The sequence below is a fragment of the Apteryx rowi genome, unplaced genomic scaffold (genome assembly GCF_003343035.1).
Source record: "Apteryx rowi isolate R43461 unplaced genomic scaffold, aptRow1 scaffold_619, whole genome shotgun sequence".
NCBI classification, from domain to species: Eukaryota; Metazoa; Chordata; class Aves; order Apterygiformes; family Apterygidae; genus Apteryx; species Apteryx rowi.
Window position 1 is genome coordinate 198,355 of NW_020450893.1, and position 23,267 is coordinate 221,621.

General features: G+C 50.6%; 1 protein-coding gene across 1 annotated transcript; it reads left to right on the forward strand.

Annotated features, from left to right (window-relative positions):
• The first annotated feature begins 624 nt into the window (after positions 1 to 624).
• Positions 625 to 22,926, forward strand: RALY (RALY heterogeneous nuclear ribonucleoprotein). The gene is made up of 7 exons (XM_026083845.1): positions 625 to 956; positions 7,391 to 7,463; positions 15,887 to 15,934; positions 16,077 to 16,237; positions 16,715 to 16,828; positions 17,792 to 17,937; positions 22,882 to 22,926. The coding sequence occupies exons 1-7, from the start codon at positions 692 to 694 to the stop codon at positions 22,924 to 22,926; spliced, it is 852 nt and encodes a 283-aa protein (XP_025939630.1). The 5' UTR covers positions 625 to 691.
• The last annotated feature ends 341 nt before the right edge of the window (positions 22,927 to 23,267 follow it).

The following is a 23,267-nucleotide window of genomic DNA, read 5'->3' on the forward strand; positions in this document are numbered from 1 at the left end:
CTAACAGTGACACCTCCTGTTTGTACAAAATTCAGCTAGGAGCCAGCTCCCCCAGGCCCCCGGCAGAAATGCGAGAGCAAGCAGGGAGCAGTACAAACATCAAGCAGCCTTCCTGTGCACAAAAGGTACTTCGCTACCTAAATCTCATTTGCATCCAAAACAAATCAAGCCCTCTTCCAGCTGCAAGTGCAGATCCGCAGGGACAAGCCTGTGCTTGTGTCCAGTGAGAGGTGACCTGTGCTGAGAGGTGCTTAGGAGCGAAAAGCCCAGAAAGATGAGCATGGACTAAGGTGCTGCGTGGAGACTGCTTTAAAAAAAAAGTGGTCTTTGAATTGCAATTAATTATAGACTGGTAAAAGTTTTCCTTTAATTGTATCAAAGCTTTTATTTAGAAGTAAAATTGATTTAAATAGCATTTTGTTACCCAAGAGCAACTGGATTACACCCAGGACATCAGAGAACCTGATAAATACAGCATTTCTGGCAAGTTGTGCCCTGGCTAGGAGAGAGTCCCCCTCCCCAACACTCATGGGCTCTCCAGAGATGGGATCCCCCAGCTGTGCCTGGCTAGGTTGAGGAGTTAGTTCACTTGCTCCAGGCTTGTTGGGAGTGACCATCTCTCCATCCCTTTTTGTAAGACTCTGGTAATTCCCTTGTGCAGTTTTCTGACTCTCTCAACTTTTTCATTCAGATGTTCAAGATGTCATTGAAGGTGCAGACAAGTAACATCACAAACAAGAATGACCCCAAGTCCATCAACTCCAGAGTCTTCATTGGCAACCTCAACACAGCCGTGGTCAAGAAGTCGGATGTGGAGACCATTTTCTCCAAGTACGGCCGAGTGGTGGGCTGCTCCGTTCACAAGGGCTATGCCTTCGTACAGTACTCCAACGAGAGGCATGCGCGTGCTGCTGTCCTGGGCGAGAATGGGCGCGTGCTTGCTGGCCAGACCCTGGGTAAGTCTTCCCGCTAGCCATTTTAGGTGTCAGGGAGCAGCAAGGGCTGGCTGCTCCCTAAGGGACGTTGAATTGGGAGTCAGAAGCTGAGCGTGATAACATGGCCAGGATGGCAGGAGTCTCACCAGCCAGGGCCCAAACGAGGCAAGCGGGGCTGACCCAAAGATGGTAACCGGGTTCAACCAAGAGCCCAGATCATCAGGCAAGTCCATGGCAGGTCTGAGGTCAAGCTGGGAGGTCAGTCCTCAAGTCAGGGTCAGACACAGTCCAGTGATTGCTGGGCAGGTGCATAGTGACAACACAGGTCTGAAGTCAAGCCAGAAAGTCAGTTTGCAGGTCAGGGTCCAGATCTGGATTGACAGGGTCCATGGCTGGGCATGGGTACAGGTGATGGGTACAACAGAGCTGGAGACCAGCACACCTGCAGCATAGCTTAGGCAGGGGCTGATTGCCCAGGCCAGAGCTTCAGTGGGGCTCCTGAGCCCGTGGGCAGGGGTCCCAAGTAAGGCTGGTCACAACCAGAAAGGCCTATTAGTGCCCTGACATTAGGCCTCCAAAACTCACATTATGGACTGAGATTGTAGGAGCTAAAACACAGAGTCCTGAATGATCCCATTTTCTTGTCCTTAGAGCTTTGCTCTGGTAGGGATGGAAAAGGCTGGGAAAAAACATTTCCTGGTTCCCTTTCTGGACAGGGCCATGAGTTTCTGAGGTCTGGGGTCGCTGGGCACACCCATTTGATTAGTTACTGATCATATTGCTCCTGGCGTGGTCTTAGCCTCTGCATGACATGCCAGCATAAACAGTCTAGCAGGGAGTTTGCATGGAGAAAAACAGATGTGCCTAAATTAACCATGTGTCATTAGTATTCATACATGTTAGCTACAATGGCTGGATTATGGCATTTAAAAGTCACTGGAGCTTGAAGATATGTTAATATTATTGATATTATTGCAACACTAAAGGCCCCACTGCATTTTGGGCACCTTTAGACTCTGCACATGGATAGCAAGAGATGTTCACTGCTATGAATCTTAGAGTCTAAACAGCAAAGTGCAGGGCAGCTTCTAGTCTCCTATGCTTCTCCTTTCTGCTTCTAGTCATAAAGAAGATCATGAGGATAGCCTGAAAAGAGAGCATTGGTTTCTTTTTTCCCATGCCAGCGCCCTGCAGGGTGGACCACAGCTCTGTCTGGACTTTGTAGAGACAGTGGGAGCTTAAGATAAGAATCCTGCATTGAAGATACTGTCAGGCACTGATGTTGCACCCTTCATTTCGAGGTGCCTGGACTAAAATGACATCAGCTCATCACCTGTAGGGCTTCCCCTAGCACTAGAAAGTAGACTTCACCCCACCTTTTTTTCACCATTCAAAAATCAAGTGTCCAGTTATGACAGATCATGCAGACATCCTCTACAGTCAGCAGAGCCAGGCACCTCTGGGAGTGAGTGCTCAGCTTGGGATGGAGGTGCCCAATTTACCCTTTACCTGTCAAGAGAGGCTGTAGTCTAACTCAGATTACCTCTGACTAACTTTACTCAACTGATGTTAGATGTGATGACTTCCTCCTCCTCCCTCCAGATGCACGAAAGTCTCTGGTCTACCACTGCTGTGTGATAAAAAATAACAAACAAAAACACCCCAGCTGCTCCCAGCTGCATCCTTATTTTGCAGATTGCTCTGAAGGGTCACATGCTGAGAAGCTCTTGTCACCAGCTCTGAGCTGAGAATTGGAATTGAAGACAGCATTTTTAATGAAAAATTGTTATTTCTGAGCCTGCTGCAGGCAATGGTCATTGGACACCCAGGGAAGAGATTTGCAGCCCATTCCCACTCTGCTTCTGGCACAACAGTCTGAAATAAGAAGTTGAATGCTAGATCCGGTCTTTAAGACAGTGTGCTGTTTCCATCGATGGTTTATTCAAACACCAGAAACTTTTTTACACTTCTCTTTCCTTCAGCACAAAGTGAAGTTGAAGGCAAAGGGTGAAGTGCACTGCGCCAGTGTTGCTTCCAGTCCAGATGTTGCCCACATGTTCACAGAGTCCATAGACATGATGAACAAGGCCTTGGGGAAGAAAGGCGGTCATGCAGACACTGCAGTAAGATACTACAGATTCAACTAAGAAACAGGCAACGCTTGCCCACTTTGCTGAAGAGAGATGGCTAGGAAAGGGTACCCTGATAGGAACCTCTGATACTCTCCTCAGTGCTCGGCCCAAAGGTCTGGTTTGCTGACCAGGCAAAGGGACCATTTGTGGCTGCAAGTCCTGCGCACATACTAGAGGAGGTGCAAATGCAGCTCCCTTTCGTTTGCCTTCTTTTCATGAACCAGTCCTGCCACAGAAGAGCTCAGCAGGCTTTTCTGTGCTATTGGTGACATAAGGACCAGAAAAAACACTGTTGTGTTCCCCTTACAGGAGAATCCAGCAGAGAAGAGGAGATGAAAATACCGTACAAGGTGGTTAGAAAACATCTTTGCACAAAACAAGTGGTCAGGGAACTGCTGGTGGAAAGCCACCCCCAAAAGGGGAGGTCACAGCCACACAGGCTGTGCTAATGGGGAGAGGAAGGATGGGATCAGACAAGCAGGGGACGTGGTAGACACGTTGCTGAAGAGGATATGACTGTCTCTGTTCAAAAGCAGAGTTCAGGGAGGTGGGGGACTCTAAGCTGATGACAAAACTTCCCTCCCCAGATGGGCAGTCGGAAAGTAGCCTGCTTTCCTGCCTGGCAGGAATGTTTTCATCTTCAACGTAGAACCTGCAGGTACAATCAAAAATGTCAAGCTTCCAAAACAGGTTCTGAATTTGGGTCTCATCTGCAGGTTGCAAATATTTGATCCTCTAGGCTCCCTGAAAGTGCTGGCCAGAGCAAATATCCGTTTCCAGCTCCATCCAGTAACTTAAGCAGGGCAGGATGCAACCACGTATTCCTTTAGAATAGCAGCAAACCATCACTCCTTCGGACAAACGGCTGCACCCAGCGTGGCAGGGCTAGCAGGAGCTCATTGGGAATCACTGCCCACACAGCACTAACGCACAGCTCATCTGCTGAGGCGTGCTGAGCTCCTGCAGACATGCTGTGGGACAGCATGGCTCTAGGCAGTGCCCGGTGTAGGGACAAAGCACCCCCAACCTGGTGAGGGGCAGTCACTTGCGATAGTGCAAGGTAGCCTGTTCCCCAGTGCCAGCAGGAGGTCGCTAAGCAAGAGCGCATCCCTGTCCGAATCCAGAACCACTCCTGCCCGTTAAGCGCTCGCTATAATGACTCAGTTGTCGCACCTCTGCATGGCACAGTTTGAACGAAATAGCCCTTCCTGGGAAGGCAGGCTCCTTCCTGCTTCAGTTGTTCAGGGAATGAGAATTTACACCAAAGTTTAAGAATTGCTTAAGAAAGCTTCAAAGCTGTGCATGTCGTGTCAGCGCGGTGCCTGTCACTCTTGCCTGAGCTGCCATGTAACCTGCGGAGCGCTTGTCTTCCCCAGCATCCTTCAAGGCTCTTGCAACTCCTTCCAAGAGATCTTATTTCAGAAAAGCAGGGCCTTGCAGAAACCCTTATCTAAATAATTCCAGCTCTCAGTGGGACTTGCCCACTCCAGTAATACAGCTGGCGGTGCTGCCATGATAGACACCTACACCAGCCTCGCGGTGGTATGAGGATTCAGCCTTCTGTCTGCCTCCAAGAGTGAATGATGATTTGCAAGCAGCATTTTGCAATACATACCAGAATAAATGAGCAAAGCTGCAGCTTTTGTTTCTAGCTGGCATCTCCCAGCTAAGGTCAGTTCTCAAGTTAGGTGGTCTAATATCATTTCTTCCATCTTTTCTTTTTTCTTCTTCTTTACCACCAGATAGGCATACACTTGGACTTGCATTTTAATTGATCAGCAAGCTACTGAATGCTTTGTGAAAAGAAGGTGTTTGAAACCATAGCTGTAGCACATCTTGTGCAGGGACACTATCTGCTTTGCAAAGTATAGCTGGTCCTGGCTACTCCTGCGCTTTCTCCAGAGGCTCCCAGATACACCAGACTTTGCAGGAGGCTTCCAGTGCTCTTCACTGGTCGCTAGATCAAACCAGTAAGCTGGCCCTGCCGTTTCTGCTAGCAATGGGCATTTTCCTGATTTCATGTGGGCAAAGATGCCTGGACACGAGGGACAGATACTGCCATGGGGTGGGCAGATGGATTCAGTGACAGCTACAGAGGGGACAGATGAAAAGGAGTTGATGGAGCGCAGTGATGCAGAGGAGGGAGCCAGATTGGGAATGAGATGCAAAATCTTTTCAGGCTGATATGCGTGCTGAGCTCTTGTCCTTATTCAGTATCAAGGGAATCCTGAGGGAATCTAACTGCTCATCACCGTTATAGGTTGAAAGTACAAATTTCTGGTCTGACTGCATGCACCGATGAAGGCTCTGCTGTGCTATTTCTAGCGGTGCATACCAACAAATTGAGCTAATTGGTGTTGTTATCCCCCATTGGGCTTTCATTGCATCTCCCTTGAAGGGTGTTAATCAGCGTGGTGCTGCCATTAGCTCTCCATTTTTCAAGAAAAGTGACTGGCAGCTTGTGAGATGCCCCTGACAGCCAAAAGGGTTCACAACAGGGAAACTGGAGCTGAACAAGGATGTGTTCTGGAGTGCACCAAGGAAGAGTTTGCTCCCTTCTTCCCTTACAGCAAACGGTCATTGCCAAAAGCATTGCATTGCTCCAACAGACTCAGAAAGGCACCCACACGCTTAATAGACCCACTGGCAGCAGTTGTCCATAGACCTGCCCTGTCCCTTAGCTGTGCATGTCCGTGCTACCCCTGAGGCCAGACGCTTCTTCCCTTTAGCAGTTGAGCATGGGTGGATGGAGGGTGAATGGCAGCAAAGAATTCGGCCAGTTTGGTCTGAATGTGCCTCCCCAGCTGGCGTAGCAGTGCACGGTGTGGCCACCACCAGCAATTCATCCCTTGCTCACGAGGAACACGTTGCCAGGGCATTGCAATACATGCATATGGGCTTGTGCCTAGGACTTGTGCCTGGCAGCAGGAGGGAAGCATGGCCATTAAGCAAATAAATACAGTACATTTCCATCTCCATGGGCAAAATGGTAGTGCATGCTCTGCATGGCTGTCCTGCTACTCTCCTTTCCTGTTCCAGACAGAAGAAACTCCCCAGGGCCTTAGGCTAAGGGCACACTGATGTCTGCATGGCAGCCTGCTATCACACTCACTGCACAAGCTTATAAATAGGATAAGCTGCAAATTCAGCAGAATGACATCTCTTGGTGGAGTGAGGCACCTCTAGGCTCTAAAGAGGAGTCAGAGGAATGCCACAGGAAGACATTTGGGCAGCGCAAGCCTGTCTGTGCTCCAGGAGCTCAATGTATGCACCTCCCTGACCCCAGAATGGAGAACCTCAAATTCACCTGTGCTTTAGAGGCTGAAATTTGTTGCACAGACAGCTTAGCAGAAGGACCTGCACCAGCACTGCAGGGCAGCCCATGCCCAGCCCTATACAAAAGGTACTTTTCAGGCTGCATGAGGAAATCCTATCCAGTGTGTCTCGGATCTGCCATGTCCATTGGTATGACATTTCTTTACATGGAAAGAGCCTGAAGAGTGGAAGAAGTTTGGGGGTGATCAGAGAAGCCGGGTGGGACTTGCTCACTCCCAGGCCAAGAAACTAGGAGGAAGTGAGCCCTCGTGCCCCTCCGCTCGTCTCTGTGCAGTTCTGGGGTCATGCTCAGCATTAGGTTGCCAAGCTCTCTGCAGACATCATTAAATTGGCCATACCACTTTATTCTCACGTCAAAAGCACGTTTGGCACTGAGGCTGCAGAGACAATTTCCTCTGCAGATTAGAATAGCTCGCGCTCACCTTCCCTAGCACAAGATCTGCCTCCAAGATCAATAGGGGTGACTGCAGGCGTGTGTCTGCACCCTGTGCAGGTTTTAACACAGCCCAATCCACAGCGATGCCCAGGTGGCTTATACATAAAATCCATTTCATTCTAGAAGGAACAAGGGATAAATTGTAACTACCAGTTAGCAGCATGCAGCAGTTTTATATATTATTGGTGCCTTATCGTAACCACATTGAATTCTCTTGAGAAGCCAGTCCTGAAGCAGTCGAGCTCGTGTGCATGGATTAGGCCATGTGCAGGGCATTCGGCTTTGAAAACAAATGGTTACTAGCTATATAAAGGGAAAGGAAGAGGCTTTCCAAGGGTAAGAACGCATTCGCCCTCTGGTGAAGGTCCAGTGGAGCCTCTGACATGCTAAAAGATGATGGAAATGCAGCAATCTTAGCTTGGCCTGATGGGTCCATCCCAGTTAGGTCTGGAGGGGAGTTTGTCTCTGCAGGCAGGAGGGCTGGGCACGTTCGGGTACAGCTCCCCGTGAGCCCAGAGCTATAACGATATCTGCACTTTCATTCATTGCAGATATCAACATGGCCGGGGAACCTAAACCTAACAGACCTAAAGGGCTGAAGAGAGCAGCCTCCGCGTTGTACAGGTAGGTCTTCACCATGTCACCTCCTTGCAGCGATGTCTCAGGGCTGATGTTTCCCACTCCACAAGCTGGTGCTCCCAGCTCCTGGCACTTCCCCCAGAAACCCCTGGGCTGCTGCTGCACATTGAGATCTCCTTCCACTGGCTTTTCTGAGCCTGGCTTTTTTAACATGCTAGACTGAGGGGAGAAGAGCCAGTGAAGGGTGTCAGCTTGCAGAGCCAGGGTTTGGCCAGGGCTTGGGGTGATGTGGGTCTCCTCCTGGGTGCAGCCTGGCCTGTGGACAGGGCTGGACCAGGGGCCCATTGAAGGAACACAGTCAGTACCTGCTTTAAACCACATCAGAGATGTTGAAATAGGTCTGAAAAAAAGAAGTCCTCCCCTCCAGCACCAGCTTCTTCTCTCTGCACCTACAGCCGGGAAGTAGGAGTGGGGCATAATGGCACATACCACACCTTGGAGGAGAACAGGGATGAGTTAGGCAAAGAAGCTGGAGAACAGGGCAAGAAAAGAATGACAGGGAAAGGGAGATAAGAAAGGAAGAAGGAAGGAAGCCCTTGGAGCAACCAGTTGAGGTAGACCAAGGAGGTGGCAAGGAGAAGCCCTGAGGGAGCCCATGCTGCAGAGTGGTGAGGAGGACAGAGACCAAGGGAATGGAAGGGACAAGTGGGACATGGGGTCAGTCTGTGGGAGATGTAGGGTGTTAGAGGTGTCAGAGCGAGCCTTAACTGCAACTGTTCCCAACTCTAGAGGCTTTATCATGATTCTCACAAGAACTGAAGATTTTCATTAAGCCCAGAGTCTGAAGTCATATGAATATGAGAGGATCACTGCTCTCATTAAGTTCAAGCTCTGAAGGTCGTAGAACGGATAACTTGAAAAGGTATCGTGAGAGTACCCTCCAGGTTCAAGAACCCAAAAGCAAATAACAAGATCGCAAAATGTGTTTAATTAATAATTCTTACGATCTTTATGCCAGTCTCCTGGTTGGAGATGGGGGCACTGAGTCAGGATTTAGAAGGTGTGATGTTAGGAAGACAGGAATAAAATCTGTATCATTGTTATTGGCGGTATTATAATAATAGGAAATCAAGGGAGAACGGCAGATTTTTCTACAAAAAGAAAAAAGTGAGAGGAACGAAGAGAAATTAAAAAAATATGAAAAGAGTCAAGACGAAGGAAAGAAAGGATGTGGAGAGGGAGGGGAGAAAAGAGAGGAAAAGAACAGTAATGAAAAAGAAAAATGGAAGACCGAGATATAAATCGTAGCTGCTGGTTATGGGAAGGGAAGCCCAGCAGGCCGCCCCGAGGGAGCCGTGCCCGTGCTAACTGCCTCCCCTTCCTGCCTCTGCCTGGTAGTGCCCCGCTGCCCTGCGGGTGCCGACGGCAAGAGCCGAGTGTTTACAGGGTGGCTGCCAGGGTCGGCTAGACGCTGGGTTCTTGTTTTTAATGACATGGGCAAAGTAAGGGATAAGGGATTTCTTCCGGGCTCGTGACTCGCACTCGGGACTTCGCGAGCGCCCTTTCTGCGTGGCAGCTGTGCTCGTCCTCCGCGCGCCCCGGCCGCGTGCCATCGTCGCGGCGTCCCCGGGCAGGTTCAGCCGCGCGGCCCCGCAGCAGCGCAACCTGGGCTGGCGAGCGGCCGACCCTGGTGGCCGTGGCGCACCCCCGACTTGGGCGACCCAACCAAACCTCCCGAAACGCGCCGTCCGTCACCCTCGAGCGGTGTGGCAGGACCTTCCCCAGGCCTCTCGGCCGAGCGCCTTCTTCACAGCCCTCACCAGGGCGATTTGCCCTCCCCCCCAGGGCAGCGTGTCCCTCCCAGCTCTTCTGGCCACCTCGGCTCATGGGACCCCTTGGCCTTCGCGGCCTGGCCCTGCCGTCCCCACGGCGTAGCCCCGGCCAGCGGCTCAGAGGACGTGGGTGCCCCCAGGCCGCGGCGCCACGCGGCTGCCCCGGCTCCGGCAGCCCCGGCAGCTCGGCCCCTCTCGTCGTGGGGGCCCCAGGGCGACCGGGGCCACCCGCAGCAGATTACAGGCGTCCCCTTAGGCTTGTGTTGGCTCGGACTTGCCCTGTCTTCCCCCGCTAACCGCTGGGAAGGGAAGACTGGGAGTGCAGCCGGCACTGCCACAGCACCTGCAGTTTTCCCGGGGCGCCTGACTGCCAGCCAAGGTCTTTCACCTGCAGAAAAAACCCGAGACGAGGGAAATCTCACATTCCCAGCTGCCTCTTCTTTCAAGCATTTCCCTGAGTGGCTGAGTTTAAAAGGAAAATTAGCAAAAAGGAAAATCAGCAAAGCAAAGGCAGCGGGCTCCCGCGCTGCGCTTCGCGCGTGGCTCCAGCCGCCGAGGCCGTCCACGGCGCACCGGGTCTCTGCGGCCGCCCGCAGCCCTTCCAACTGCGCAGCGCAGTGCGGAGGGCACGGGGAGAGCCACCCGCCTCTTCCAAATCGTTTTGCCCTTAATAGATAGGAAATGCGATCCCGGCGAGCCGGGTGGACAGGGAGGGACAGGTGGGAGGGCAGGGAGTGTTCGGAGTTACGGCACATCGATTTCCGAGACATAAACCTCGGCATTCAGGGAAAGATTACGGCTCTGAGTGATGGAGAAGCATTTCTTACCTTGTTACCAAGGAAGTAACAGTTTATTGCTTGGCTCTTATTGCTTTACGGGTACTAGATTTATAAGCCGGTGTGTGTAAACATGTTCCCAAGACAAGCACCTATGTGTGTGTCTGCTGTGCACCTCTGTGCGGCACCTATAAATAAACAGGGATCACTCTGGCGAGCTCTGCCAATAGCCCAAGACCATCTTGTCCTGAGCTGCACAGGCGCAGCTCTGGGAGCCAGATCTCACGCTTCGCACTAGTTACAAATTGCTCGAAGAGGCTTATGCAAGATTTAATCCAGAGTTTGGCCCTCTGGATTTGCATGGGATGCAAGTCGAGGGGAAATGGACTCTCTGTGTATTATCCACACCGATATATGGAAACAGAGATGACAGAAATCTTTTCATTTAAATATACGCATACTATTTACGTGGTGCTGGCAGCCATAATACAAATCAATTCGTTCCATACAACCGGGCAATAAAGACTCTTCCTTTGTCAGCATTTACTCCTTGTCCCTGCCTTCACCACTAATCCATTTCTGTTGTAATGACTAATATTTCAGACCTCCAGACTGCCATGCAGTTGAGGAGAGAGAGAGAACGAAACGTTTGCTTCCTCCCACAAATACAGTTATGTTAAAATATGGGCCAGAGAATTATACTGCTCTGAGCTTCAGCAATATTTCATCCTGGACTGGTGACAGATTTAAATTTTGCCATCTGGACTAGCAAAACTCACGATAGCTCGCTGGAAAGCAGGGAGACCAGGTTTGCAGTGAGCTGTGGTTATAGCTTCTTCTAACTATAATAATTTTTTCTAAATGTTAGACTTCCAAATTGCAGCGCTGTAATTTATAGAAATGCTTTGTTAAACACATCAGATTATATCTTCAGTGGCTGGGTTTTATTTTGTCTCTGCACGGGAGAGTCGCACACTAGTGTATTGAAGGGAAGGGATATCTCATTCTAGATGTAGAAGAATCAAAAATCCTGACAGTTTGCCTTGATCCAGCAGCCCAGGTGTGTATTTGGGTGTTTGAAGTTTAATAGAAATCCCTTGGGATTTGGCCTCCCCTCTGCCTCCAGTAGGTAAAACATGCACAGGCTTATGCCATCATAAATTTTCTCGGGTCTCTCTGCAGAAGCCAGACCTTCAGTTGTTAGTGTAAATCCTTGCTGTGCCGGCCCCGATCTGTCCAGGACCTCAGGGCCTCCCTCCCTCTGCCTGCAGCATTTGCCCGAGCATCTCTTTGCCCACGGGATGTCCTCGCACTGCTCCCCACCAGCTGCGGGCGGGGCCGAGGGGGGCCCAGGCCACGTTGCTGCGTGCAGACATCCCTGGAAATGCCGCAAATGAGTTAGTGAGGCCGGTTGGAAAATGAACCTGTTCCAATGGCCCTGTCTCCCAGGTATTTGTGTGCCGTGTCTCAAAACCTTTTGCCTTCTGGCAGTATTTTTTTGCCTGCACGGGGAATGTCCAGGCAGACTTTCCTGGGCCCTCAGGGCTGTAGTCCCGTCGGTCCCTGTGGCCCTGCCGTGCGCGGCTGGGCTGTTAGTTGCTCTGGGCTGTGAAGAGGAGTCAGCTCTGCCCCAGGAGATGCTGCAGTGCTGTGGAGTCAGCTACTGCTGTATTTGACCTTTCGAGGCAAAAATCTCTGCTCTTCCCAGCAACGTTGGGGCTGGTAAGGACAGCTCTAAGGACAGTGCTCTGCAGCTGTAAGAACAGTGCCTTCATCGGGTTTTGGGACAACCTAAGCTAAATCTGCAAGATCAACCGAGTGCCTGGCAGCTCAGAGACCTGAGGAGCCATCTCCAAAATGGTGATGGATGCAAACTACCACTGGCTTATTTTCACAGCCTGCAGACACGGGAGGGTGGTTTCCTTCTGGCGCTGCTGGCATTCGCATCCCTTGTTATACCCATTGCATTCACCACCAGGAGCTGGTGTCGAGCCTCCTCCAAACAGCAGCTCCGCTCCTCCCAAGGCTGCATGGCAGTGCTAGGAGCAACGAAACCCCCGCGAGTCCGGTGCCAAATCCACACCGATGGGGCTGAGAAACAGCCACGGGGCAGAGCAGCAGCGGGGCAATGGTACCAATGGTGGTGGACCCACCACCAGCAGTAAGGATTTGGGCACGTTCTCCCAGCCTGCAGCCTCTATGCAGCCATGGCTTCTTGGAAGTGCCAGTGTCCCTTCCCACACTTCTCTCCCAGCTTCCAGCTACTTTGGCTATTTGCAGAAGGAAAGAATTTCACACCAGATGTGCAAGATTTTTAAGAGCTCCCTGTTTAATCAGTGCCAGACATTGCAAGTAGCTTTCCAGCTGATATTATTTCTACTGCTGCAATAATTAAGATTGTGCAACCATTAATAGAAGGACGCAATCTGAGAACAACCTGTCACTTGTGATTATCAGTACAGGGCTATCAGCCAGGTAATTAAAAGCATAGCCACTCAGATTTACATCTGCTGTTCAGGTACGTGCTCCGAAATGGCACCATCCTTTCTGCAAATGTAACCTAAAAGTGCACCACATTGAAACAATTTGCCCTTCAATTCCTAATGTGTTGGTTTTGAACTTTTGTGAATCATTAAAAAATGTTGTTTAATTACTAAAGAAAAATGGCACAGCAGAGACATCAGGAGCTGGAAGCATCATGCTGCTTGACACAGCCTTACAGACGCACGCTGGCTCACTCTCTAATTGTCCCTGTTTTATTTTTAAAGGCCACAATGTCACCAACCGATTGAAAAATTGCAAAAATTACTCCTCTACACAAAGGAAGCCCTGCCAGGTCGCTGAAAAATGGTCCATCAGTTTCGGTGAGGTTTATCCTGCATGCAGTGAAATTACCAGGCGCACAATTTCCAGATAAATCACTGGAAGCTAAGGCACTCACTTTCTACTAGCATTTTTCTCTACTCGGAAGACCTGCCTTTTGCTCTAACTGTTCAAGGATGCCAGTAAAAGCATCCAGCCACTGTCCCCCCCCTTTCAAAGCCTCTTGGAGGCCTGGCATCACGTGTTAAGCAATGACCCGACTGGCGTGTAGCAGGGTCCCACAGTCGCAGACCTCAGAAAATCCCTTGTTTAAGCCAGCTGCCTTCCTTGAGGGCTCTGTCAGGGTTTGCAGGTATCGAAAGTGGTGCTGCCAGAGGCTGAGATGAGAGTGTTTGCCATCCCGCACCACACTTTGAGTCTAAGGGTGGGATTCATCTCACACAAGTTCAGACCACTATGGTATGGAGGTTTTCATGTGGACTAGCTTGTCTGGCCTCCCTTTATGCTTGGTGGATTAAAAAAAATAATAATAAGTAAATCACCTCTTCAGTGCAGCTCCCCCGACTTATTTTAGATGTCTGTCTTTGGATGTGATGACTCCTGACCTGGATCTGCCTCTTTCTCTCCATAAAGAGAGCTTGGCTTGGATATATCTGTTTACACTCTCCGTGTCTGAAGATACATGAGATGAATCCCACTGCATTTGGAAAGTCAGGTCCAGGTCCCCAGGATAATTAAGCACCTACTTCCATTTGAAAAGGGGTGTTAAGTGTCTCTAATCCCCTGAGGCTCCAGGGCTAGGGCTGGAGCATCCCCCCCCACCCCCTTGCTTTTCACCCACAAAATTTTGCAGATGTTCTGGTACCCAACCGTCCTGCAGATCAGACACGTTGTAACCTAACTCTCTGCTGTCTCTGTAAATAACAAGTGGCAAAATTGTGCCGATGGTAATTTGCATCAGCAAAATGCAAGGCTTTCCGGCATTGCTCATCCATTCCCTAGGTGGCCCCTGCTGCAAATAGTGTAACAACATTTACTGGGTTTATTGGCCACTTAAAATACCAAACTGGTGTTTCAGCAAGTCTTAAAAAAGCCTAGGACCTCACAAATGTATCTTAGCTTTTGGTTAACACGCACACATACCCACACGTCCACCCATCCGAGCCAGGTTGGCTCCAGCAGGGTGACTAGGGCAAGAAGAAAGGAGTGAGAGCGTTTCAGAGTTTGGCAGATGCCTTCAAGCCATAGCAAGCTTCCCCAGCAGGGAACAGTGACCAGCGACAGCCCAGGGAATGAATTTCTGCAGTGAATAAAGACACTGCTTTTTCCCAGGCAGTGTCCTTAAGCTGTGCAGAGAGGTTACCGCTGCCTTCCCCTGCCTCTGGACCCAGGAAAACCTTCATTCCATGGCAGCCAGCCAGAAGCATTTCGCCAGAGCCTGTCAGAACTAAAAAATATTACAAAATTGTAGCAATTTCATTTAAGTTGCATCTAAGGGAAAAAAAAGAGAAAAGGGGGAGTCTGACAATGTAGAAGCAGCCTATTTCAATTTTCTTTTCAAGTGACTTCCTATTTTGATTGTGTTCTGTGTTTATTGGATTCAAATAGAATTGGAGTCAAACATCCTTGGTGATCAGAATAGATTGGAGGGCTGAGGGGAGTTATTCTTCTTGGATATTTTCCATATTTCCAAGTTTCCTACCAGGTCAGAATGAAAATCAAGTTATCAGTCTTGAAAATCTCCTTGAAAATTTTCCACTTTCCGTACTGCCCATCTCTTAAGCCAGATGAACATTGTAGTTTTAAATTCCAGCAAGCGCTGCTGTAGTAGGAAAGGCACATAGGGAAATAAATACAGATCACGCTACGGTTGGGGTAGAAGGCTATGGAATATTCATTTCTCATCTCTGAGGCCAGCAGACACCTTGTCTAAAGTCAGATAAGGATGGGAGGACTCCAAGGCTGAGCAGAGGAAAACCCGTATCAGAAAGCAGCAAGTTGCTGGACTTAAAATATACGGTGGGAAGCGCAGTACCAGCATAGGCAGGATAAGCATCTTGGGTGAAAACGTGAATGTCTGGTCAAAACCACACTTCCCATCTGCCGCCCTGGCCAGACACCTTTCCTTTTTGTCACTGCTTGCTTAAGCTGCAGGACACCAAATTCAGGTCGCTCTTTTTCCTGATTCAGGCTCCATACTTGAGCGCTCATCCTGCGACACTGTGCTGCTAACGGCAGCGTGCTGGGGCGCCAGCCAGCGCCCGGGCGGTCGTACTTCGACTGCCCGCTGTAATCGTGCGTTTTCTCTTGCCTTGCAAGAAACCAGCTGCAGCAAGGGCGAAAGCATGGGTGAATCTCCAGGGCGTGTCAGAGGCAAGAAACGCGTTACTGCGACTTGGGGTTGAAACACGATTCAGGCCTAAAAAAACAGACCATGGGCAGGGTTTCAGGGGGAGAAGAGAGGTGCTAAACATCTTCGACACCAAAGCTATTAAATTAATGAACATCCTCTTCCTCCTGGCTTCTCCCCCAACAATTACACGTGATAAGGAGAAAAAAAAGACTCAAGCCGTCACACCCCGGGTGGGCTGACCTGTGACCCGCGGTGGACATAGAGCAAACGTTAAGGGGGGGTTGAGAAAAGGTGGGCTGAGGGCTCCTGCTCCCGACCTGCAGAGCGGCGGATGGTGGGAGACGTCGGAAGAAACGCTCCAGACACGGCCCTATGGCCAGGTCGGGGCCAGGGAGGAGAAGTGTGTGTGTGTGCGCGTGGGTGTGCGTGTGCGCGCGGGGCACCGCCGCAGCCGTGGGTGCGCGAGACCTGCCCGCCCCGTGCCACACGCGCCGCCTCAGCAAGCCCCCGCCGCCCCAGGACGGCGTTTCTCTGGTTCAGCGCGCTGCTCGCCGCTCTCCGTCCCGCGGGAGGGCGCGGGGCGCACGGGAGCGCGCGGAGCGGCGGCAGACTCGCCGCGGGGCGGGCGGCGACGCCAAACCGTCCGTGCTCGCTAACCAGCCCGCGCTGACTGTGTCTCCGCAGCGGTTACGACTTCGACTACGACTACTACAGAGACGACTTCTACGACAGGTAGGCGGCGGCGGCCCGCGGGGCTCCGCTTTGGGGCGCGCTGCGGCCCGCGATGGGGGTCGCCCGCGATGGGGGTGCGGGGCGGCCGGCGGGGCTCGGCGCGGCCCCGCGGTCGCTTCATCCCGGCCCCGGCCCCGCACAGGCTCTTCGAGTACCGGGGCCGAGTGTCGCCGGTGCCGCGCGTGGTGCCCGTGAAGCGGCCCCGGGTCACCATCCCCCTCGTGCGGCGCGTGAAGGCGACGCTGCCCGTCAAGCTCTTCGCCAGGTCGGCCGCCATCGCCAGCAGCTCGGCCAAGCTGAAGCGTGAGTATGTGCGCGCGGGCGCCCCTGCCCTGAGCCGCGCGTGGGGTTCCCTGCCGGCTTTTACCTGCTCAGCGGGGGGGACTCGGCCAGGCAGAAGGAGGGAGGCAGGCTGATCGGGGCACCTCCGGTGCAATAAATGCAACGAGCCCCGTCCACCGCCCCGACACCTTCCTTCTGGTAGCCTTGTCCCCCGGGAAGCTTTTGCACCTGCCCGATGCGCAATGTGAACGCAGGTTCTGCTGCTCCCACGTTTCTTTCCTGCCACGGTATTTGCCTTGCCACCGCAGCTCTCCTCAGCGTGTCCAGGTCAAAATCCCACCCATCCCCAGCTCGGGTGGGTCTGCAGCACAGGCACGGCCGTGAGGGCTGAGCGTTACGGTGGCGATGACGAATGCCGTGTCTTGCTTGCAGAATCATCCCAAATACGTGAAATGGCCGAGTAGAGTAAGTGCCTTTCTTTCCTTCTTCCGTTCCAAGTGAAATGCAGTGAGCTGCAAACAATCAAAACCGAACTGACGCAGATCAAATCCAACATCGATGCTCTTCTGGGCAGATTGGAGCAGATAGCTGAAGAACAGAAATTGTCCACAGGTTGGTTGGCGGCGTCTGAAAGCCTCAGGGCTGGCCCTGGGAGAGGGCAAAGGGCCCAGGTGCAGAGAAGTGCGCTTCAGAGCTGCTCGTTCAGGCGGGCAGGCCGGTCTCTAAGGCTTTGCGGCTTATCACGGCCTCAGGGCTCCGACTTTGCCGCATCCACACCACGTTCTGCTGGGGAACCCCCTCAGACACAGGACGAGACGCTTCTGTAGCACCAAAAAGGATAAAGTACTTCACTAACAGACATGAAGACGCAAGTCCCTGCCCTGAGGAGTTCAAAACCTGTAATTCTGCTCAATAGCAGATTCTTGGCTACAAGCCCTCAGTCATTTTTTTGGAGGGGAGGGAGAGGGAGGTTGCCTCTTTCTAAGGGAATTTCATTCTTTTTCTGAAATGGAAATTCAGAGCTGAAAACTTTTCTGGGTTTTATACATCAGCAGTGGACCACATTTCAGTGAATACACAATTCATTTTCTGTCAATGTTGGGATTTAAGCAGAAGGGGAAAATGGGCTACAAGTATTAGACTAACCAGAAACATCACTGCAAAAAAAGTGAAAAATCTAGATTCTGGAAACATCTGTGTTGCCAGGTAGATAGGCTGCCAAAATTGCATGCTGTATTCCCCTCCCCAAGTTATGGAAATGGGTTTAAAATCATGAGTTTTCTTTTTCCTTTGGTGATATAGTTTGTATTTTTTTCATTTCTCTGGTTTGGGTTGCAGCTGCCTCCCATACCCCCCCCCCCCCAAGGGCTGGCAGAATGAAGGGTTCTGATTTGCCCTTTCCAGTGTTTCTTTCAGTCAGCTCCCTCAAAATCAACATTGTAGGAAAAAAAACCTATATCCGTTATGAATATAACAGCTCCTGAGTACGGGGGCCCACTGCATTAGTCTCGTCAGACTTCAAGCACTCCCCCCCGCCACCCTCTGATCCTGATGTCTTGGCTCTTGGTCTCGCAGAGGTACGGAAGAAGGCTGACGGAAGCAAAAGTGAGATCTCCCAGGAAGACACAGCATCAGAGGCAGAGATCAACACAGAGGAGCCGCTGAATGGGGATGAGGGTGAGGAAGAGGGTCTCACACGGGATGAGTGTGAAGATGAACTGGTAAGAGGGTTTGGGTAACATATCCCTCCAGACAAGGGAATTTAATAACGCACTACAATTTTACTGGAATTTTTTTAAGTCCTCAGGAAAATACAGTTCTGTATTTAATCCCATGATTGTTCACAGCTTGTTCTTCCAAACTGCTCTGCTTGCAAAAGCTTTGAGCTAGCGAATGCACATGGAGATGCTGAAGAAACATGGTTGGCTCTTGAAATTCAGACCACATTTATCCTTGATTTCATAACAATTAATCAATGGTTAAAATAAGTTGCTTTGTTCCAGAGTGATTCTTAGATGGATTAAAACATATGGCAAAGACACGCCATATTATATTGACTGCACTTTTCTAACAACTTGCATTTGCAATGACCTTTCTTCTGGACGGACACCAAATTGCATAAATCTAGTTACACAGTTTGAGCAAGCAGCTACTGCTGTGCATGAAGCTGTATATCCTTACTGAGGGCAGCACTTGTCTGAGCCTGATTAGCCTGATTTCATATATATTGGCTTTAGTCTTTCCCTGAGTAAGGATATTTTCTAGGCAGGGACTGCAAGGAGGCCCAGTGAGCCCAGCAGGCAACTTCTGTGCCTAAAATTAAGCATCTGCTTATGCAGTTTGCAGGATGAGAAGCCTGTGTTTGCTTACTATGGTGATACAGGGTAATATATTACTATTGGTAGCATTGTCATTTCTCCAGAATTAAGGTTCCTCTGAGAACAGGATCAGCTCCAGATGAAGGCAAAATGGGCAGCTGCAAAGGGCAGTAGGGTGGTGGGTGGAGAGCTAGCCCTGTGCTGCTGCGTGCTTTACCGCGCCTCGACCCTGGCAAGTCAGGCTAGCTGGTGCTGCTGGTGCCCAGGGCGCCTTGGTCAGGATGGATGAGGGAGCTGAACAGAATTTTTCAACTGTTTCAGCTTCCGGGGCCTCAGCTGAAGCCCATGACCCCTGCTGAATCTAAAGAAACGATTAAGAGAAGACATCATAACAGACTGCTATAAAGAAGAAAGGCAAAAGCTGGCCTTCATCTCTATGTTGATTAGGACAAGGAAGCACAGGTTTAAATTACCTCAAGGGAAACAGATGGTAGAAATTAGGGGGGAAACTTGCTGATGCTAATGATGATAAAGCACTATGCAGACCGTCAACAGCAAATGTGGACTTCTCCGGCATTGGTGGGATATGAAAACAGAGTGGACAGACATCTGCTGGGAATGATTTAGTATGAGCTGGTCCTCATTAGGAGTAGGAAATGAACAAGATGACTGTTTCAGGTCCCTACAATCTCTATTTTCTGTAATTCTCTGGTCCTAAAGTGGCATTGAGATCAGAAATCTTTTGCTGCCAGTATCAGACAGGCTCAGGTATGCTCAGCATGGGGCAGTTTAATGTGTGCAGTTCATCCGCAAGGGTGTTTTCTTAAAAACTGCAAGGCAAATCACAAAAGCCATCCTTTATATTTTGAACCTGACCTTGCAGCACTGAACAACTCATAAATCTTTCCAGTTCTTGGGGAGTGACTTCATCCCCTGTCTCTTTGACCTACACACATCAGCATAGCCTTCACCTCCTGCTATCTGCGGACACTGTGTCTGCATTTGTCAGTAAGAACGTTATCTACCTTTGTTCGGAGGGACAGTGGGAAGGATGGTTGATGCAAGGCAGGAAGCAAACCTCCCTACACTTGGGCAGTACCCAGCACAGAAAGGCTTCCCTGCAGTGAGCCTTTTCCCCACGGTAGTATGGGGTAAATATGCCTTAATGGGACTTGGATCTAGGCCCCAGCTGTGTCCTTTAGAAGACAATTGCAGGACATCTCCTGGGGGAACAGCTGGCCTGAGCAGCCTTGTTCCTAGGGGAGTTTCACTGAATCAAAATTAATGTGAAAATACTATGGCTAAGCAGGGTGGTGCAAGCTACATCAGTAACACAGAAGTGTTAAAGTATATAGAGATATTTCGCAGTGGTATTAGTCCCAGCTGGATGAAGGGGAGCTTTTCCGCATCCAAGGGAATCAGGCACACAGCTTTCATTGAAGGTCAGTGGGAGCTGTGCACATACTTCCTTTCAGCCCCACTTCCAGGCTGAAGTTGGCTGCCCTGGTTCTGTGCACAAATCTCTGTTTGACCATGGTGAGGGTACCCAACACTGGTAGGGGCAGGGGAGTCAAGTCCAAAATGTACGTCCAGCCCACAGACGTGGGAAGGGACCCGCTCTCAGTATGAGTTTGTGCCCTTCTCAGAGAGGGTGGGTAGGACAGGAGCTCAGCAGCAGCTGCTGAGTCCTAAGATCACAGAATTGTAAAATAATTTAGGTTGGAAGGGCCTTCTGGAGGTCTCTAAACCAACCGCTTGCTCCAAGCAGGGCCAGTCTGATCAGGTGCCTCAAGGCCTTGTTTTGAATATCTCCAAGGGTGCAAGTCCCACAGCCTTTCTGCATCCCTGATTCAGTGTTTGACTATGTGCACGATAAAAATGTTTTCCTTAAGTCAGAATTTCCCTTGTTGCAGCCTGTGCCTGTTGCCTCTCATCCTGTCCCTGGGCACCTCTGAGAAAACTCTTGCCCCATCTTCTCTAAACTCTCCCATCAGGTAGCTGTGGGCAGTGGTAAGATCCCTTTTTACCTTTTCTTCTTCAGACTGAATTAATCCAGCTCTCAGCTTCTTCGTACATCCCATGCTCCAGCCCCTTGACCACCTTGGTGGCCTCCGCTGGACTTGCTCCAGTATTTCAGTGTCTTGCTGGGCACACTGCTGACTTCTGCTCAGCTTGTTTTTCAGCACCATCTCCAAGTCTTTTTTTGCAAAGTTGCTTTCTAGCCCCTCACCCGCAATGTGTCCTGCTGCATGGGGTCATTCCTACTACAGAGAAAGATCAGGTAGGTAATACTTCATTCACACAGATTCTGTCACAGGCTCAGGGGTCTGGGAGGCCAGAAGGCAGACCTGACCGGTGAAAACCAAGGCAAAGAAAACATTGAATATCTTGGCCTTTTCCATGTCCTTTGTCACTAGGTTCCCTGCCCCACTGAGCAGTGGGTCTACATTTCCCTTAGCCTTCCTTTTGCTGCCAGTGTACCTACAGAAGCCCTTCTTGTTGCCCTTCACATCCCTCACTAGTTCCAACTTTAGCTGAGCTTTGTCTTTCCTAACTCCATCATTGCACACTGCAGTGGTAGCTCTGTGTTCCTCCTGGGTAGTCCAGCCCTGCTTCCACCTTCTAGGTACTGCCTTTGTGTAGGAAAAAGCTTATCTGGGAGTTTGCTGTTCATCCGTGCTGGCCTTCTGCCATGCCTGCTCCACTAGTTCTCCACATCAGAATGGGCCATCCCTGTGCTTTGAGGCAGGTGTCCTTGAAGATCACCCAGCTGCCCAGGGCCCCTTTGCTAACCACGGCAGTCTCCCTTGGGATCCTGCCAGACAGATCCCCAAGCAAACTGAAATTCGCTCTCTTGAAGTCCGTGATTTCTGCTATTTGTCTTGCTCACTTCTCTCAGAATATTCAACTTGACAGTCTCACAGTCGCTGCAGCCAATATTTCTCTCAACCTTCACATCTTCAGTCAGTTCTGCCTTGTTTGTCAGTAACAGATGCAGAAGAGCATTTCCCCTAATCAGCTTGTCAGTCAGCTGTGTCAAGAAATTGTCCTCGATGCTCTCCAGAAACCTCCTGGATTGCTTGTACCCAGCCCTATTGCCCTTCTAGGAGATACCAGGGTCGTTGGAGTCCCCTATGAGTAGCAGGGCCTGCGATCGTGAAGCTTCCTCTAGCTCCCCAAAAAAGGCTTCATACATTTATCAGTCTGTAGCAGATGCCCACCATGCTGTTACCTGTGTTGATCTGTCCTCTGGTCCTTACCCACAAGCTCTCACCTGAGTCATTGCTTGTTCCAAGGCAAAGCTGTGTTCATTTGAGCTATTTGTTTGCACAGAGCGCAATGCTGCCTCCTCGCCTTCCCCCCGGCTTCCTGAAGAGCCTGTTCCCAGGGCACTACACCAGTTTTGTAACTGCAGCTCTGCAGGCAGAGAAGGAGCCTTTGTCCCGTTGTCGGAAGTCACAAGGCTCCAGACTTCCCCATCTTGATAGTCTCCATTCACAGCTCCTTTGAGCACAGTCTCTAGCTGCCCCTCCTTCCTTGCATTGCTGCACTGAGGCTTTTGCCTCTGCAGGATCTCCACAAAGACCCTTTCTTGGAGGTTGGCTGAGCTGCAAGGGAAGCAGCAAGATGATGGACAGCTGAATTCCTTGTGCCTAATTCCCTGAACCTTTTCCCACAAGGAACCTGGTCCACAGTTATGTCAGGTAGACTAGAGGTGCTCCAGGGAGTCAGGGGTTAAAATCCTCCACCTGGTTTAAGCAGGCAGAGAAGAAGAGCAGATTCAGAACTGAAATCAGATTGGGGCCCCCATGCCTTATGAAGCAGCCTGCCGCTAGCAAGGTTTGGACTGGGTTCCCTTGCCTTTCCTTTCAGATTAGCTAGTATCACCTGCAGAGGTCCCCTGGCTCCATTTCCATCTGTAAAATATTCACACACAAAATTTGGCCTCTGACACCTGACTTTACACTGCTAAGGTGCAGTGGGCTCACTTTCAGCCTGGTCCTTTTGGGGTTTAGCAGGAGCCAGACCTCAAAATCCAGCAGGGAATGACACTTCCCAGAGTCTGTTCTGGGCAGAGCACTGCCAGAATAAGTACCCAGAACAAACTTCTGCTTTTGTTCTGGGACTGATTCAGCCAAAAACCACAGCCACTACACACAGCAGCCACATCAGGTGTGTCTGTAGTTGCTCCCGCACTACCGAGCAGCCCAACACTGTTCCCACTGTGGGAGCTCTCCCGCAAGCCATGGTACAAGCTGATCTCTGTATGTGACGTGTCACAGCGTCTCAGGCAGGACAGGAGGAACAAATGGTGATTTCCTGTTTCTGGTTCCTTTTTCCCTTCAGGAGAACAGCCATTACACAGATGTGGAGGATGCCAGACTACAGTAACCAGGTACAGCTCACACACTGCTTTCTTGGAGGCTGGATTTGGAGCAAAAGCTTTCACCCCCATACTTTTTTTTTGCTGCTTCAGAAGATACTCTTTTACACTGATCCTCTGTGTTTTCCTGGCACTGAGCCTGGCTGCTCATCTGAGCCGCTGATTAGCCCCTCTCTCCATTTCCTAAGTCACTGCCTCGCTGAAGTTCGGGGGAAATGATGCACCTTTTTTTCTCTCTCCTCTCTCCTTGCAGCCCATTCAGAACAGCAGTGAGCAACAGCGTGTGGAAAGCACGAGGCTAAACCCTGTCCTGGCACGTTGAGCAAGACAAGCTAAACTGAAGGGCTGC

What these genes read in the sequence shown, in the direction of transcription:
- RALY (XM_026083845.1), top strand. Translation starts at nt 692, where the DNA reads ATGTTCAAGATGTCATTGAAGGTGCAGACAAGTAACATCACAAACAAG. An exon ending in GCTTGCTGGCCAGACCCTGG is followed by an intron (nt 957 to 7,390) that starts GTAAGTCTTCCC and finishes CATTCATTGCAG; the next exon opens with ATATCAACATGGCCGGGGAA. An exon ending in CAGCTCGGCCAAGCTGAAGC is followed by an intron (nt 16,238 to 16,714) that starts GTGAGTATGTGC and finishes TTCCGTTCCAAG; the next exon opens with TGAAATGCAGTGAGCTGCAA.